Source organism: Centropristis striata, chromosome 4 (assembly GCF_030273125.1).
Source record: "Centropristis striata isolate RG_2023a ecotype Rhode Island chromosome 4, C.striata_1.0, whole genome shotgun sequence".
NCBI lineage: Eukaryota > Metazoa > Chordata > Actinopteri > Perciformes > Serranidae > Centropristis > Centropristis striata.
Genome location: NC_081520.1, coordinates 12,282,904 through 12,301,840, shown reverse-complemented (window position 1 = coordinate 12,301,840; position 18,937 = coordinate 12,282,904). Strand labels below are relative to the sequence as shown.

At 38.9% G+C, this 18,937-nt stretch overlaps 1 protein-coding gene across 1 annotated transcript; it reads right to left on the bottom strand.

Moving 5' to 3' along the window:
* Window positions 1-656: 656 nt before the first annotated feature.
* On the bottom strand, window positions 657-17,610 carry LOC131970472 (integrin-linked protein kinase). The gene is made up of 13 exons (XM_059331871.1): window positions 17,493-17,610; window positions 15,555-15,819; window positions 7,376-7,541; window positions 6,222-6,317; window positions 5,869-5,965; window positions 5,700-5,783; window positions 5,400-5,485; window positions 5,196-5,305; window positions 4,805-4,932; window positions 4,478-4,599; window positions 3,540-3,639; window positions 2,309-2,439; window positions 657-2,199 (listed from the first exon to the last, which is right to left on the bottom strand). The coding sequence occupies exons 2-13, from the start codon at window positions 15,641-15,643 to the stop codon at window positions 2,050-2,052; spliced, it is 1,359 nt and encodes a 452-aa protein (XP_059187854.1). The 5' UTR covers window positions 15,644-15,819; window positions 17,493-17,610; the 3' UTR covers window positions 657-2,049.
* Between the last annotated feature and the right edge of the window lie 1,327 nt (window positions 17,611-18,937).

Genomic DNA, 18,937 nt, shown 5'->3' with positions numbered 1-18,937 from the left:
AAGAATAATGGACATTACAAAATAACTAAATATGACAAACCCTAGTAAGGGCAGTATTTATATATATATATAAAGAAAGAAAAAATTTTAACTATATCGATATATGCGATATGGCCTAATTCAATATCACATTAAAAATATATCGATATATCTTTTATATCGTCCAGCCCTACTTGTAAGTGAACATTTAATCGGTAATGAATAGTATTCTGATTTTACTCCACTATACTTTTTTTGTTTGTCATTTTAAATGACAAGTTTATTAATTTTAATATACAAAATTTTAAATAAACTGTACATTTAATCAATTACTGAAATAATAATCTTTGTCACAGTAGGTAATGTTACTCCATTATTGTTTTTCCTTATTACCTGTAGTTTCATTAATTTCAGCAATGAAATATCCATTTATATTTCTTAAAAACATGCATACCTTTTCTGTTGCTAATTCTAGTTATATTAAGAAATTCAACCTGACAAAAAAAGGTCACCAAAGCACTAATGTATGCAGAATTAAATATCAGTTAAATATTGGCCTGCTACTGATATTGCTTTTTAATGCTCGTGTTTCACATGTCGTTCTTGTAATTGTAATTCATTTGGAAAGTTTACACTTTTTCCAAATTACCCAAAAGCATCACTATAAATTCACACAATCAAGTTGCCCATATTTTCCTTTTTAATATACTTATATATAAATACATACATTTGTATAAGTCATTCTTGATTTTGGCTTCAACCTGTGATTCAGCACAAACAAGCAAGCTGGTGGAGGCACAGAGACGATGCAGGTAGAAGAACCAACCCATGAGATTGATATTAAGTCAGAAGCAATGTAGAGGAACAAAACAATAAAAAACAAACAAATAAGAAAACAGTATGACAGGCTGTTTAACACCACCCCTTAATGTCCCAGTCACCTTCTGTTGGCAGCTGCTTCTGATGCAGCCATAAAATTGAGAGGAAAGGCAGTCCTCGCACTCAACAACAAAACAAAAGAAACATAACTGTACCTGTGATACTCATGAATAAATTACACTGAGTTGCAGTACAAGGTATTACATGTTGGATTAAACAGATTGCCAGTATTCAACATGAAGATAACACTTGAGCGCAAACACTTTTAGACATCTTGAAAAGGAAACCATGATCATTCGATCATAAAATACTTTGAAGGGAAAATAAAATAAACTAGATTACAGTTATACATTTGAGTAATCTAGTTCATTACATGACATTATTGCAATTAACAAGAGAAAAGCATCAATCTTCAATGCATTTTGAAAGTAATCTTCCCAAAATTGCAATGATCAACTGACATTTTTGCTGCTCTGAAAATAAAGTTTCTATGGCCAGTTTAACATCTTGTCAGCAGGTCAAGCTCGACACATCACAACACTGCTAGTACTCTCACAGGCACCACTCATTCATATACATTTTCTCAATCTTACATGTTGTTTAAATGCTTGGTTTCACACATTTGTCATGCTTGCCCAGCTGCATACAGTTTGTTGCTAACACAACAAACATTAACTGTTTTCCCACAAGACAAGCTTTGAGTTAATATGTTATTTGTTTTATTAAGAGCCACCATTATAGAGGAGCAGTTCCCGTACAGTGACTTTTTAGTAGTGAGCCCACTTCAGATAAGAAAAATAAGGCCTTAAATCCACTGAAGCAATGCAGCAGACTGTCATGCTGACCTCCACAGGTTATTCAGTCTAGAAGATTGTACTCAGTCCACGTAATTACAGTTTACAAGATAAACAGTCAATATTAAGCTCCTGCAAAGACAGCATCAGCGGATCAGTGACGAAGATGAAGACACTAATAAAAACTTGATATCACATTGAAAAAAGAAAAAAAAAACATAAAGAAGGGACAGCTGCTGATTCGTCTCAGAAGCAGAAGCTACAGTGGCGTTGAATGCAGCGGTAGAGTAAGAGTTTAAGGCAATACTGGTAAGCACCACACCACCATATCAGAGTGAGAACAGGGAAAGATATCCCCCAATTCAATGGTTCAATACAGGAGGGCAGAGGAGCTTTTTCACTTGTCCTGCATTTTTTCCAGAATTGGCACAATCATGTCAAATTTGGGCCTCTTTGCTGGGTCTTCGTTCATGCATATTTTCATGAGCTTGCAAATGTGGGGTGAAATGCCAGGGGGGATAGTGGGCCTCAAACCCTCCAAGGCAACCTGAGAACCAAAATAGACAGATGTTTGGTAACCTAGAACAGATATTCTTGAATGCAATCAAGCTTGAGAAATAGTTTATCAGCTGGTAATTTAATTTAGCTCTGCTAACCTTCATGCCTATTTCCATGTTGGAGAGGTCAGCATACGGCACTTCTCTGGTCACCAACTCCCACAGCAGGATGGCAAAGCTCCACATGTCTGCTGACCGACGGTTGATCTCTTCTGGCTTCTTCTGCAGGGCTGCAGATCACAAAGAGCAACAAGTGAAGGTTACGCTGAGCAAACACACTGAACAGGCCCGGCTGAGCACAAGACTGCACACTAGGTGCGCAAAGAGACGATTTGTTTTGAAATGCAGGATTCTGCATTAAATGTATTTTACTTGTTAAACACTTGCTCTTTCCCTGCTGTGTTAGAGAGTTTAAATGACACAAAGACATCCCTGCTGAAGATAAGACCTATTAAAATTCTTCCTCTTATCAAATCTGTGCACTTGTGTTATCAATAGCAATCCTCTCTGTGCTTTCACTTTCATAGCTCACTCCCCACAACCGTAGACTGTATGGAGGTTGTTTCTATGGCAACAAAGCTCCTGTATCCCATACAGTCCCTGCCATCGTGCTCCTTACAAAGTTTCAAAAAACACTTAAAAGCAAACTTTGATCTGCCCTTGCAATTTTCAAATTATTCTTAATGAAAAATTCAGGAAAGGCATCCTGACGAATAAATTAATATTTGCTTATAAAAAAAGTGCCCACACAACACTGATTACTTCCTGAACACCCCACAATACAGGTGTGGATAGATATAGAAAATGACATTTATGTTATTGAAAAAAATGTTTATTTCCTTTTAGTCTTCAGAAAAATGTGTTCATTCAATTATATTAATTCAATATGTGAGGCCCTTATAGCCAGATTTAGTGGAGAGAAAAAACAGAATGAGTTTTATTCTAAACCTTATTGATTTCTTTTCTATTTACTCTCATGTCTCTTCATGACACATTTTCCATTGCTCTTGTATACACAATTTACCTCTCCCAAAATGTTGTTACATTTTGAAACAATCTTTGGACAGCAGAAGAAAGAAAAGAAGAAACTGGTATTGAAACTGCTGTTACTATTTGTGTCACTGCTGCCAATGTTCCCTGGTTCTTTTCATATTTAGTAATCAGTTTATGTTTCCAACTTGCTCGGCTTTGACTGTATCTCAAGGGGAAATCAGCTGCAGATTACATTTAGTTCTGAGACAGTCTGGACTCCCCTGCATCCATCATTCACGCTCGAGCTTGTGTGGTTTCAGCTGTCACTTTGGATCTGTGCTGTATGAGTGATGCCTACCCTCGGGGGCTACCCATGCAGGCGAGTACATCCTGCCAGGACACTGGAAGGAGAACTTGACGTCTGCCATGCTGATCCTGGCTGTCATGTCTTCATCTATCTGTGGAAACAAGGGACACAGACTGAGATGTCACTTCAAAGTGTGACAGGCATCACTTCCTTCTTCTGCAGTTTTCTGTTCTTTTTTAAGGCAACACCATTTCTTTTGATAGGTCAGTTCACACATTAACCCTCTGAACCCCAGGCAGTTTTAGAGCATTTTTCTTTGCGCCTGTCACATTTTACTCACTGTGGCCTTGTTTTTCACTGTAAGAAACAGCACAATCATGGCTAGAAGTAGAAGACTTTAAACATGACTTTTTTGTTTAGTAGATCCATGTACTACAAGTTGAATTTCTTAGGCAATTTATTTCACAAAAATTAGACTATGTTTTTCCAAGTTGCCACATGTGTCAACATCGGGAAAATGGGGGCTCCGCATGCTGTACATATTGAACTATTTCTATTTTTACAATGCTTCTTGTCCTCTCTGCTCTCTGTAAACAGCCAACTGTTCAGAACCATTTCTCTGAATATTTGTCACATCACTGTTTGTCATGGCTTGGCTAAGCAGCACAGAATTAAATGTGCTTTTCAGGATTTAGTTAGTGCAAACAGTTCACTTTTGGAAATGTTTAAATGAGACATGATGAATGAAGTGATTTTAATGAAAGATCAATATTTAAAGCTCAAATTTGGTTACTTTGGTTACTGATAGAACCACTCGTCACACATGATCTGTTCAATGGCCGTTGGGAATTTGAAAATCCAACGATAACGCTTGTTTTTACAGCTTCTTTCTATGTTTTTTGAAAGAAAACATGCTTTTCAGAGCAGGTTTTGAGGTCCAGGGGGTTAATGATCCTGGAAGCTTTGCTGAAACCACAACTACTTCTTACCATAACACTCTTGCTGTTGAGATAGTGGCGAGGGATCATGGGTTCCAGTGTGTGTAAGAAGGCCATTCCACAAGCAATGTCCAGCGCAAACTTCACCGCCTGCGTCTGGTCCACCACGAAGTCTGACAGAAGGATGAGGGACAAATCATAACAGGTTTCAGCCAACCTTACATCCAACACATAACAGGATGACAGTGAAATTGCAACTGTACAAAAAGTGATGGCAACATAATGGCAAATGCATAAGTGTAATAAATCACAAAATCCTGCAAACCACCAAAAAACGGTGTCAAGTACAGACTTTGTGACCGGAGTAGAAGTACTCACTGGTGCCTTCATGCAGCACGTTGTAGAGGGAGCCATAAGGCATCCAGTGTGTGATGATGATGGGGTGAGGGGCGGGAGGAGACTGACATGCTCCCAACATGGGTAGGACATTCGGGTGGGAAAATATCCTGGGATGGAGCCCAAGAGGGAGGGACAGGGGAGAGAGACAGACAGACAGACAGACAGAAAGACAGACAGACAGACAGACAGACAGACATACAAAAAGGGACAAATCCACGGAGGATTTGACACAAACATACGGCTCATGTGAGATGCAATCCAAAAATAAATAATACTTAAAGTTTGGCTTAACACAATGCAAACAGACAAATGAGTGACCACAACAGCACAGAACAAAGAGGCTATAGAAAAGTCAGGATTAAATAATCACCTGAGTTTGGGATATTCCTCATGGAAGTCTCTGCTTTTCCTCGTGGTCCAGTCACGAACCTTTAGCACCTTCACAACAATCTCATTTCCTTGCCAGCGCCCTTGCCACAGCTACAGACAAGAATTAAATATAGAAAAGGTGGGATGAATAACGTGTACCTTTGCATAACCAGTCAGTATGCGAACAGAATAAGATCAGAAGTACCTCTCCAGACTGGTTCTCGTTTATTTTTGACAGGAAAGAGAGCTGTTTGTAGTCGATGCCGGCAAGTTTGTTCAAAGTGCCGTTCCCTAAAAACAGAAAGGAGTTTAGACAAAAGCCCCATTATTCAAGCAAAATTTAGCACAAAACTAAACAGACGAAAAAGCAGTGGAAATTTCAAACACCACATTAAGGCTGTTAGGGAGGCCAGGAACATTTTTCCCTTTCATGCAGCGGTATAACCAAACCGCCTGATGGAAAGTGGTCAGCTAATAAACTGGTCTATGTGTGTGTGGGACTCACGGGGTCGAGTTCTGGTGGTGCCTTTCCAGAACGTGTCCTTGAAGGGAATTTTCGTCAAGTTCTGTCCCATTTTCTCAGCCTTTTCTGTGTGATGGAGGGATAGTTTGCGATGAGAAAATTAAACCCAAGGAAAATCAGAAATGCAAGTGGTAATGGAGAGACAGGATACCTCTGAGGAGTTCACGCAGGTGAGGTTTGCCTTTGTCCAGAGGAGTTTCCCCATATTTGTTACAGATGCTCACCTGAGCCCCATTAGTCACAAGATCCTGGGTTAAGGGACAGATTGGTGACAGTAGTTTAATAGTTTATAATGATATCAATTTCACATAAAAAACAGATAGGACTCAGTTTTAAAGGGACAGTTCATCCCAAAATCAACAATACTTATTTTTCAGTTTACCTCACACCAAAACAATCTAGATTGATAAATAGCATTATTGAGAAGGTGAAAACGCGCATTTTTGATTTTGGGTAAACTTATGATTTTGGGTCCCTTATGATACCACCAGGGGGCGCACTAACCTCAGCCACTAGGTCTTGGCCCCAGAAGCAGGCGTAATGCAGTGGTGTGTTCCCGTGTTCATTGGCTGCATTTGTGTCTGCTTTGCACTGGATCAGCTGAAAGAGAAGCAGAAACAAATGATTCAACGCAAAACAAGGCTGGTCAGATCTTGTTTGGGCTGTATACAGGGATGAGTGTTAATGCTGCCAACAAAAATCATGGCAGATTGTCTTGCCTGTGGACACATACCAGAGGTATTGAGACATGCCTAACATTAAACTCAATAACTGCCTGGCAGCAATTCTAAATCAGACTCCCTGGAACAGAGGCCTCACATTATGGCATACGATACACTTAGATACAAGATATCCTCGTATTTTTTTCTGACACTAAATATGCATGATGCATAGTGCATCTCCAAACCAAAATGAGTGGATTACAAAGCTTCTAAACAGGACATGCAGTCCACCCATGTGATCCATCCTGCAGGTGATGTTTTTCATGCTGCATGGGAGCTTGTGCAGACACAGACTCTCAGTGATGGATCCCCGTACTGCTGGCTGAATTGCTACTGATTGTGCTTTTAAAGGATCAATTATTTTGATGAATAATGATGGCAAACTTGCTGTCCCTGAAGTAGTAAAGGAATAATAAAGATATTTCGGGGAAATAACTATTTATTTCACATCATAAATAGCTTGTTAACAAGTGTAGTACTAAGCAGGCTTTATAATCATACTTGCAGCCACTGAAACATAAATTCTTCCTCGACACTGACAAATTATTATGCCTCCCTCAGCTCTCTCTGCAGTCTAAAATTGCTTATGGTGGATCTGCAAGAACAGACAGGACCTTTGTATCTGTAATTGCTGTTCAGATGACATCATTTGGTTTCATAATATCCTGTTTATGAAGCAAACTTGAAGAGATATATCCTCATTGTGGCAAGTGAGATTTTAACACCTTTGTGCAAAGGAGAGATTAGAGCCAGATTACAGCTCGGGCTCTATACTGACAAATAGACCATGAAGTCATGAAGTCATGTTAGAATGACATGGAAGTAGCTCATATTTTGATCATCATCAGAAGAGTTTCATAGCGGTCTTACAGGTTGACCAAAGAATCCATTTCCAGCATCACTGTGTGCATGTCCCTGTATTGACATGAATCCTACCTTTCCCACGATGTCACGATGTCCATGACTGGAGGCCAGGTGCAGAGGCGTGTCGTCTCCACGGTTCATGACGTTAATGCGAGCCCCTCTCATGATGAGCATGTCCACCACGCTGGAGCGGCCCTCTCTGCAGGCCCAGTGGAGAGGGCTGAAGCCGTGGTCATCTCTGCAGTCAGAGAGCAGAATTCATATTCAGCACAGGTTTCACAAAAAACCTTCAGCACAGCAAGGACTTAGAAAAACTGCAGGACGGACAGGAAAAGTTGCTAAGTTTGACATGAGGGGGAATAAAGTACACCAGCAACTTCGGTCCCTCGGTTATCCACATGAAGCTCTTCACTGAAAACAACTCTGTGGTAAAACTGGCATAAGACCAACAGTAACAGACTGGGACTGTTTTTTGGAGCATCCATTTGCTTTGACAATCAAAATATCACTTCTCAAAAAAGGAAAACAAGTGTGCATTCCAGAGAAAAACTGGGTGGTCAACGTTAAAAATATCAGTTCAATAAGCCATTTTTCTTGGCCAACAGCATTGTATACAGACTGAGTGCCTGTCAGAGCTCTTCAAGTTCATTAAACTCTAAAAATACACTTGTAATGCATTAGGTATACCTAATAATAAACTAAACAACCGTCCCGCACTAAATCTTACCTGTATTAGGACTCCACTAAGGCTGGGCTATATATGAATATTATATTAACATCGTAATGAGACCAGATGTCATCTTAGGTATTGAATATCAGAGTATTTTCCTGTTTTAAAGGCGTAATTTCTGCAAAGTTAAGTCATTTTCTGAACTGTTCTAGCTGTGTTATTGTTGCCTTTACCGTTTTAGTCATAATATCAAAATATGACTATTTTTCAAAAATCTAATCTAAAAATCTAAATCTAAAAGTTAATATTTTGTGAAGGCACCAACCCCAATGTTTCATCACACTATTCATAATGAGGTATTTGATTTTCTTCATATCATATTAGAAAATTGAATGAATGAATTAACACCTCTCTGAAACACAAACTTAACTTTTTATTAAGTTAGGTTTTACTGCAGGATTGTTGTATTAGACTACATTTGTTTTAGCTAGCTGTGCCTAATGAACTGATAAAGTGTATTTATTTGAAACTAAAGCATTAAGTTGTTTTAGGCTTTTCAGTGCTATGACACTTGCATTTGAGAGCACATAATGAGCAAGCTGTTCAACTGTACTTCTGTCATCTTCACAGAAAAAGAGAAGTTGATGCAACTCTGACCGTGACAACATCTAATAGGCCTCTGTTGCTCATCGTTCCTCTTTGTCTCAGGGACACTGGCAGCGACACATGTAGGACAGTGGCCTCGATTACATGGCAGAGTGACTGATGGAGTACCTCCTCAGAGAAAAAGTGATAAAGGCTGAAGAGATTAAGACACAGAAAGAGCTGAGTGACAGAGAGTCAATCAGGAAAAGGCTGGAAACAAAACAAAACGGTAGGCCGAGCATTTGTTGCAGTCCTTATAAGGCGCAGTGAGACTTCCTTCAGCAGCGCCGCGCACGCACGCACTCCAGCTGCTGTGTGTGATTGTGACATTTCTCTGCCCTCCCTGCCTGCTTGTAGTCACCTCCTCCTCATACTAAGTTCTCTGCTCATTCAGATCCATCTTCCCCCTGAAACAGCTGGACTGCACTGATGATTTACCGCATTTTCCTTCCTCATGTGAGCTTTATTGTTTGTGCCAAGACACAGCACAATCCTCCAGATAATAAAGTTATGCACTTGCTCTGAAATTACAAGTCGGCCGACAGCATAATAATGTGATGTGAGAACTGAGGGAGTATTATGATTCTGCAGGAATCTGAACCCTCTGCCCCCCTGCAATCAATTCACTGGCTTGTATTCACACATCCTGCAGAGCTCTGCTCAAAACAGCATCAAGAGCCCCACAGAGAGCCTCAGTCCCACAACACACATCATTCTGTGCATCTGGGTGACCTGCCGCAGTCGCAGCAGATCTGCTCTGAGAGCAATTTCCTCTCAGACCAAAAGGCCAAATCTTGAAAACTAATTAGCCTCAAGTTTAAGAGAGAAAAACTCCCCACGGCCTCACTTAAAGGATTTTATTAGTTTTCTGTGTTAAGCTCAGGTCTGTTTAGGAAAAGAGCTGAAACGATGAGTTGATTCATCAATAAGTTAATAAACATAAAACAATTTTACTTTGAAAGTTGATTGTTTGTCTTTTATAAATAGAATACTCCAGTAATTCTCAATTTTTTAGCTTCTCCAATGTGAAGCTTTGATTTAGTGACCATTTCATAACAACACATCTAAAGACGCCACCTTGGACTCTGGGGAAAACTAATTTACATTCATTCACAATCGGTCATTTTAAAGACCAATCGATCATCAGAGAAAATAACACATTAATCAACAACAATTAGTTGCATCTGCTATTTGTTATTTTTGCCTACTACCAACACATGAAGTGAGACTCAAGCCCCTGTTTGTGTGAGTGTGTTTTTATTCAGGGGCCCTTTTTATAGGATAGATTTTCCCTTTAAGCTAGCTTTATCCCCACAACCCAAAGGCACTTGAGTGCCAGGGTTTTCTCCTTCTCACCCCCTCCACACTGGCTGCGGTAATTTATTTCAGGCACTTCCACCTGCCAACAGTGCTCAGTTTGGCAGACGGAAAAGCCAGAGGAAGAGCCCCTGTCTGCACCCTGTATGTCTCTGCCCCGACATCCCCGCCAGGTCACATAACAAGACCCGGAGGAGGGAAAGCTGAATTCACAGAAAAGAACAACAATTTTTTTACAAGAGAGAAAATAACGTTTGTATTATTTCTATCTTACAGTTCAATTCTTTATTCTGTCACCTTATGAAGAGTCAACAAAACATTTTATGCTCAATAAAATACTGCTGATCATACAGCCCATGAGAAGTGCAGAATGAATGGCACTAAGAGCTAGTCATTGCCAACAATATCCGCAGTAAAGTAAAGCTCACTTGGATCACCCCAGCTGATCACTTCTTTACCTTATTGCACTGGTTTTTGTCCAAATCAGCTGGTTGTGTTGCTGAACATCACTTGTGGGGAAAGAAAACTCACTCTGTAACATCACTGTACAATCACAAGTGGATTGATTGTTGCCCAACAGAGTAACTTGTCTTTTCTATTGCAGATTGCATCAAGTCAGTTTCAGAAGTTGCACTCTCCAAGTAAACTTTTATTGATTTCCTATTGATGGATATTGAAATTTAGCCTATAAACCTTATTTTACACCAGTAACTTTTGTAGGCCTATTTGTATCAAATGAAATACAAGGTATGCCAGATTACGTAGTGTGCCAGATACATAACAGTTTAATCATCTTGAAGTAAATATATAGTATCAGAACAGACTCAATATCAGCAGATAACCAATATGAAAAGTCTGGTCGTGACCAGGGCCAAAAACATTTGATCAGGAAATCCATACACCATGCATTTGTGTGGTCGATACAATATCCGCAGATTAAGAAAACATTTGTTATTGTTCTGATAATTTCAGATGGTCATTAAGTCTGAATCCTTTTCCAATAGCTGCAAATTAGAGATGTCACCCGAAACCCATTATGAACAAAGACCTATCCTAAATTCCTCAAGAGGGTATAGTTAAAGTCAATTGTTCTGTCAGGATTGTAGAAATAAGTGAGTGAGATTAGCAGAGCCGTAAGCATACCCAATAATATGTGTTGGCTCGTTCACAAAAACTGCCAACACCATTACAACCTGCTCCAACAAGTCTTGAGACCACTGTCTCCTTGCACTAGTACTGACTGAGGTCTCATGCTGTTGCTCCCACCGAAGAGGTTATATATAAAATCAGTATTCACACTGTAAATCGACCTCTTTCCCAAACAAGCAGCCTCAGCTTGAACAACATGGTAAACTCCATAAAAAGAAGTGCTGCTTGTCTGTCCGGAACAATCATGAGTGAAATGAAAAGTGTTCCGCTCAAACTGTTATTCGCACATTTACCGGGCTTCTTTAGGACGTGCATTTACAGAGGAGGCTAAATACAGATAGCCATCAAAGCCACGATTACACACTCACAGGCCAAAGAAATCACAAGAGCATTGACCTCAGTCCGCAGAGCTTTTTTCCTTCCATTATGAGGCGTAGGCACAGCAGCCAGAACATTTTGAGCACTATACAGTGAATGGAATTAATGTAAAATCAATGTGGAAACCATCAAAAGTAATTACAACTTTTTCCAGATCTAATGGTAGTAGTTGCTCCCCAGTGGACTTCTTTTGCAGGTATTATTGTTAAGGTTTTTGGTGTTGCATATTGTCTGCTCTAGCTTTTCAAAACATTTACTACACAGATATGCTATAAGTAATGGTCCAAAATGGTGACAATTTGCATGTTTCTAATTGAAAAACATACAATTTCCTGGGGGAGAAACCTGTCCGTCTGACCAATAGTCTAAACCCCAAACATACTGGATTCCCTTTATAATAACAAAAGGAAAAGCAGTAAATCTGCACATTTGAGAGGCTGAAACAAACGATTAACTACCAATCAATTGTTAGTATTGTTGCCAATTAATTTTCTGTTGAGCTAATTGGTATGCAACAACTCGCCGATTATTCAAATGAATCAATCTTCATAAAATTCAACTGCGACTATTTTGTAGAGAAAACTAAAATGATTCACTATTATCAAACAAAAAAGGCCAAACACACTCTAAATCTAAACTTTAAAATTTTGCTGCTTTTCTTTTGACAGAAATGGAATATATTTTGTTTCGGCTTGATGTTTGGACCAAAACAAAGAATCTGAAGAATCACCTTGGACTTTGGGAAAACATTATGAGATTTTTTTCACTATTAACTGACATTTTATAGACAAAATTGTGATCTACAGTCATGGAAAAAAAATGTAGACCATTGTTTTCTTCAATTTCTTGTTAATTTTAATGCCTGGTACAAGTAAAGGTACAATTGTTCGGACAAATATAATGATAACAACAAAAATAGCCCATAAGAGCTTAATCTAAGAGCTGATATCTAGCCATTTCCATGGTTTTCTTGATAACGATTTTGGTTATTATCAAGAAAACCATGGAAAATGGCTAGATATCAGCTCTTCAAATAAACTCTTATGAGCTATTTTTGTTGTTATCATTATATTTGTCCAAACAATTGTACCTTTAGTTGTACCAGGCATTAAAATTAACAAGAAATTGAAGAAAACAAGGGTGGTCTAATAATTTTTTTCCATGACTGTATTATTTGAGAAATTAATAGTCAGTTGCAGCCCTAGAGAAATCGATTAACCAGCTTTGTTTTAGCTCTACATACAAATTTAAAGGGAAAAAAAAGATTATTATTCATGCTAGCTGCCAACTCAAAACTATAACTCATACTAGCATTATGCACAAGCTGCTAAAGAGGAAGTATAAAACATATTCAGAGATGACCAGGGAGGATGGCTCTATTGTAAATATTTAGGAGAATTAAACTTCTCCTTAGCAATTAGCTCTTTTAAACTTGGAGGAAATGTTGAGGGGAAATGAGTGGAGCTATCTAATACCACTGGGAGACGAATACAGGAAACACTAAAGTGGAGGAGGGGAAGGTGACGTGCTCTGCTCAGACTTACTGTGCATTTCTCTTTTGAAAAATTCACTATTTGCCCCCCTACACACACACACACACACACACACACACACACACACAAAGATCCTCTGTCTCGTCACACATAACTCTTCGAGTCCTGCCCCACTACAATAATCTCCTCCCCCTCTTTCTCAGTTTTGGTAGGTGGTAGATGGTTCCCTCGAGGCCCGTGTGTTATTCCTTGTAAGGAGATTCAGCATTCCACTACTACTCTCTCTCTGGGAGTTACATCAGTGTAAACACACTATCATCAAGGAGCACAGCATATATTACAGTGAGGATGTGATCTGCTCAGATATTGTGGCTTTACTAAAATATACGACAGGAAGAATTACAAGTTTTGTAAGGAAATGAAAAGACAAAAATAACTGTTTCACCCAGTGGGGGAAATATATCAACCGGAAAAAGGAACTTGACATGTAATCAGCTAATGGACGAGTCACATGTAGGGAATGCATGGATCCACACTGGCTCCATGCAATCATACCCTCGAAGTTAAGGTAGAATTGCATGAAAGGAATGGAAAAAGAGAGCAAACACAAAGTCAATGCAGACTTTAAAAAGGAGAATAAATCTCTTGATTTCTGCACACATGGTTAAGTTAAAAAGGGGCAAAAAGCCCACAAATGCGCTCCAAAAAAAGTCTACTTGGCAGCTTGCATGTGCTGACATCTTGCACATTATCGTACTTCAAAACTATTTTCAACAAATATAATAAAGGCATAAATCCTTCTTTCATTTTTCAGCAAAAATACCTCAAAAAAGGACTGCATAAGACCAGTCCAAATGAAAACTATTGACTCTTTCAAGCCAAAAATGATGCTGTACTGAGAGATATCTGAATGCCTCAGAAGGCAACAAAACAACCCTGTTTTCAGGGTTAGTACATTACTAACTAAGTAATCAAACAAGATAAAAAAGGCAACAACTGGTTTCTTTGAAACTTCTGACACTTGAACACGGTGTCCTTTTGCAAATGAATCATTGTCTGGTAAAAAAAACAATCCAACAGGCTCTTAATGTGCTCGACCTTCATACCATAAATGTACTAAACAGTAAAAAAGACAAAAAGAGAGCAGTTCCAGTGTACACAGTAATCATAATTAAATGGATCTGTCTTTATTTACTCTAAAAACAAATACCAGTAGCCTAAATCTAGGACGGAGGAGTCCAAAAGGGAAGCTCCCCGGGTGGCCATCACTGCTTTACTGGCAAGCACTGCCAAGTTTTTCTTTAAAGAGTCAGCTGAGGATACAGAAGCAGCTCCAGAATGACTGATGATCAGTAACTATCAAAGAGATATTTTGTTGAATAAACATGTCAAATCTTACAGAAGCCTGCCATATTCTATGTAGTTTGTCCAAACTTTATTTATATTTCCATAAGACCGAAATTTTAATTGCAGCAACAACTGAGAGCGTGCCTAACTCTACCATCACAGCAAGTTTCCTGTCCAACATCACACTTTTAAATTACTCTGCTGGCATTCTGGACATAAACATCTGCCCACAAGGAAATGGGTTCAATCACAGGCCATGATCCCACTAGGGACTGACTAAAAAGGCGGGCTTCCAGCCTGCTGCAGGAACTGAGTTTGAGAATGCAACATTTAAAGTAAGCGATGACACTGGTCAAAACAAGACTGTGCTTTCACTTTTTAATGATACTACTTATAACTGCTATAATGGCATAAAAAGTGATTATTCTTACAGCTTTAACCAGGCAACTTTAACACATCTTTACTAACAACAAGAGCAATGAGCAGTCATGATTACTGCCCTACAAAGCAAAAAGGCAGTAACTGCATTTTTGGTCAAAAATGAGTATTATCATTTTCATGACATTCAAGGCATCCTTTGTTATGTGACAAAACATCTTATCTCAAATGTGCGTCGTTTTGGAGAAAAATGGTAGTCGTTTGTACAGTAACTGCAAAAAGCCCTAGTGAAGTACAGCTTAGCAATGTGAGACTTTAAGCATCTGTTTCAGCACCAGAACAGCTTCCGGGTGGAAAATATTGACCTAAAATGGTCAAATTAGTATATCCATGTTCAGGAAAACAAATGGTTCCAATTATTTCAAATACAGTGTATCTAACACACCCAGAGCCCATTGTGGCAAAATAGTTTTTAGAGAATCTACTGCCTTTTTTCTTGGTATGGTGCCACGTTTTTGGTAAGAAATACAAAGCAAGAATACAGTAACTGCAAAATAGGGGTAAAATATAAAATTAAATATGAGGATTGACATGTACAAATAATAAGCTAATATAAAGTAACAAAACAGCCACATGTCCAATAATCTACCTACAACTACTTAGGCTGGATGACAGGATAACTTTAAAGTCATTTTCTCAGTTCTGCACTCTGCGTAGTTACTGCTTTTTTGCTTTGTAGGGCAGATTAGGTGTGTTTGCTGTTTGGTAACAGCATTCAATAGTTTGAGTGGATTTTTATTTAGCATTTCATCAGCCATGGATACAGAGAACATCCTGCTGACAAGAAATCACTAATAAATAAACTTTGGCTCACCCTTGATTGAGGTCATTCTCTGTATTGTCCAACCACAATCGAACTGCCACTGCATTGCCTTCCCGGCACTGCGTGAAGATATCATCCATTTTGGCTGGTGTCTTTCTCCTTCTCTTAAGGAGCACCCGTGGGAGTAGATGCAGAAATGAACTGGGACAGATACGAGAGGCGACCCAAGGGGTTCAGCAGGGTCCCGGCCAGCATCAGTCCCTCATCTGGAACATGAGGGACACAATCAAAGAAGCCCAACAGCACTCCAGAAACCCTGAACAAGGGGGACACAAAAAGAAAAGTTGCTGTGTTAACAATTTTTTCTATCAGCTCGATCTCAATTCCAGACTCCAAGCTACAAGGAAGTTGTTGAGCAATCTTTCCGCCCACAATACTGGGTGGGTATGCAGCTGCATTGTGACTAACAGCACTCTGTTGTGACTAGCACCCTGCACACCACAGGTAGATAGATATCTTTATCCAAAGTCATGTTAATGTTTCACTTTCTTCTTTCTTTGATTTTACACTAACATTATGATTTGACTGATCAATTAGCTGATTGCCAGAAAATGTAACTTTATGGAAAAACATTCACCAAACAGAAATGTCAAATAATACCTGATTCTAGCTTGTCAATTTTGAGGATTTACTGCTTTTCTGTCTGATGTTATACTAAGATTAGTGTTTAGGACAACTAGTCAAACAAAACAAGCAATATGAAGTTGTTGGCCTGAGTTTTCTTCAATTCTGCTAGGCATTTTTAATGAATACAATGGATACAGGGAAAGGATATAGTGTGGGTGACATACTTCCTCATATTTCACACAGCCTGAAATATGATTAGGCTCATTCATGTTTTGTCTTAATAAGATAAAAATATAACTGCAAGCCATAACAGAAGACAACAGATTGTGATGGTGTTAATAAAGGTAGCATGACACTAGCAAAGATGTCATCACCCTGTTAAAATAATCGCCCAAGTCATTTTTTGTCAAAATTGTTTTGTTTTTTTTCCTAAATCATCCCCTCATGACTCTGGCCACCTATGATAAAATCACCTACATCCTCAGTTGATCAGATCATGTGATTTTACCCCTTTAAGATAATGGCCTATGTCAAGTGTGTGACTTAAGCGGATTTATTATGCCTAAGTCAAAATAAAATGTGACTTAGGCAGTTTTTTTAACATGCCTTTGTGACTTAAGCAAGATATGGTAACACTTTATTTTGAAGGTGTCTACATAAGAGTGACATGAGCATAAACATGACATGGGATGTGTCATGGACATTAATGACACTTTGAAGCAACATTAATGCTTATGATACTTGTCATGTCATGTTTCTGACAGGCTTGTGTGACTCTTATGTAGACACCTTCAAAATAAAGTGTTACCATATCTTGCTTAAATCACAAAGGCATGTTCAAAAATTGTCATTTATTTCTCTTAAGTTAAACACTTTACACACAGTGTTGTTACTATGCCAATAGCCATCCTTTGTTACATCCTTTTTGAGTGAAATGATCAATAAATGTCATATGTTACACTTTTGGTGAAGTTTTTTGTGTTTCCTGCAAAACTTGAAAAAATGAGTTAGGCGATTATTTTAACAGGGTGACGAGTAATGAGTTCACCTTTATCAATCAATCGCCTTTTCAGCAGCCTGGATAGCTGTACTGCTGTCTAGCTAACACTGAGTCATAGCTTATTTAAGTTTATTGGCTTTCCTTTCAGTTCCCACAACCGTGTGTTTTAGCTCCACATATTAGCATCCTCTGGTTGATAAAATGAGACACAGGCTAACAAGCTAACTGCCCTGTCGCCGCGGAGTGTCTCCGTTTCTCTCATTTTGACGCTGACTTGACTTAGATGAGCACCAAACAATCAAAGTTAGTGATTTAAACAGTTCAAATTGATGTTAAATGTGTCTCCAAGGCGGTGAACTTACCGGGAATATTGGCCTGTTGCGGTGTAATGCGGTTAGGAGTGATTAGCAGCGTTATGTTGTCTCCGGTAGACTGAATGCTGGGGGACGTCCACACCCTCAGCGCCGCCGTACGGTACGTGGTAACGTCCAGCAGAGGAACAGAGCGCCCCCTCTGCCCCCTGCAGGCCGCACAGAGAACTGCAGGAAGTCACAATATTCACCGCCTCAGGTCATAGATTTTTTACAAGACTTTTAAAAGGCATCACCTGTAAGGTGAAAAATCTTTCATTTACAGTTTTTCTCAGTCGCTTTGGTGCATTTCTCACATCACTATAAACATTTGCACAACAGTTAGTTCAACCTCCACAACATTTAGTCCTTTGTGCACATCATAGTAGCAGTTTCTTATTCCTTACAACAAATTGCTAATGTTTTTGGACAGTCATCAATTGATTTCATACAACTCTCTGCTGTTTTAAAACATTATCATTTCCTTATGTCATATCAGTCAAAATGAACTATACTTGTGAATGCTGAAAAGTAATTCCATACAAAACGAATAGTCCTCATTTCATCGCTTTAGTAATTACATACAAAAATGTTGAACTAGTTGTCAAAATCTGTTAAGCAAATTTTATAAATTTTTTAGAATCCTCTTTTTCCTGAAAATGTCTCCTAAAATTGAATAATTTCTCTCAGGTGAACCTCAACTTTCACTGATGAGAAGGACTGTGTGAAGCATTAGTTGCAACCAATGACCACTTCTCTACAATCACTCAGAGCTGAATCCCATAAACCCATAAACCCTTTACAAGCATAAATGAACCAAGCAGGACATAGTGTGAACCATTTCTACAATACTGTGACACAGAAGTGGAAGGTCAGCCTCTTGGAAGAGGGGTGAGGGTGTGGGGAGGAAGGGGATGACATGTGATGACAAATAATAAATAGTGATGTGAGAAATGCACCAAAGCGACTGAGAAAAACTGTAATATTTAACTAAAAATGTAATTAAAGACTTGTCGATATATTGATAAATACTGGCAAGATGTAGAAAACCGACTACAACTAATTTTTGACATCAAACCCGAAAAAGACCCGTTGTGTCTACTGTTTGGACTGGCAGACACACAACTTAAAAGTGCACATTCCAAAAGACTCTTCTCTATTCTCACTTTTTGTGCAAGGAAGAACATATTGCTGAAGTGGACTGTAAACCCCCCACAATAGCTGGATGGCATAAAGTTATTTTTGATATGTTACCCATGGAATACTTAACATATAGGTCCAGATGTATGACTGAAGCTTTCTATAGAATCTGGTCTCCATTCCTGACTTATATTGGTACGAGACTAACTGCCATTGTGTTGAAGGGCCTGTTGGACCATAAGTGAGATAATATGATGCTTCTGTTGATACTGTCTCTAGGGGGACTCCCCCCACTTATCTCTATGTATCATATATGA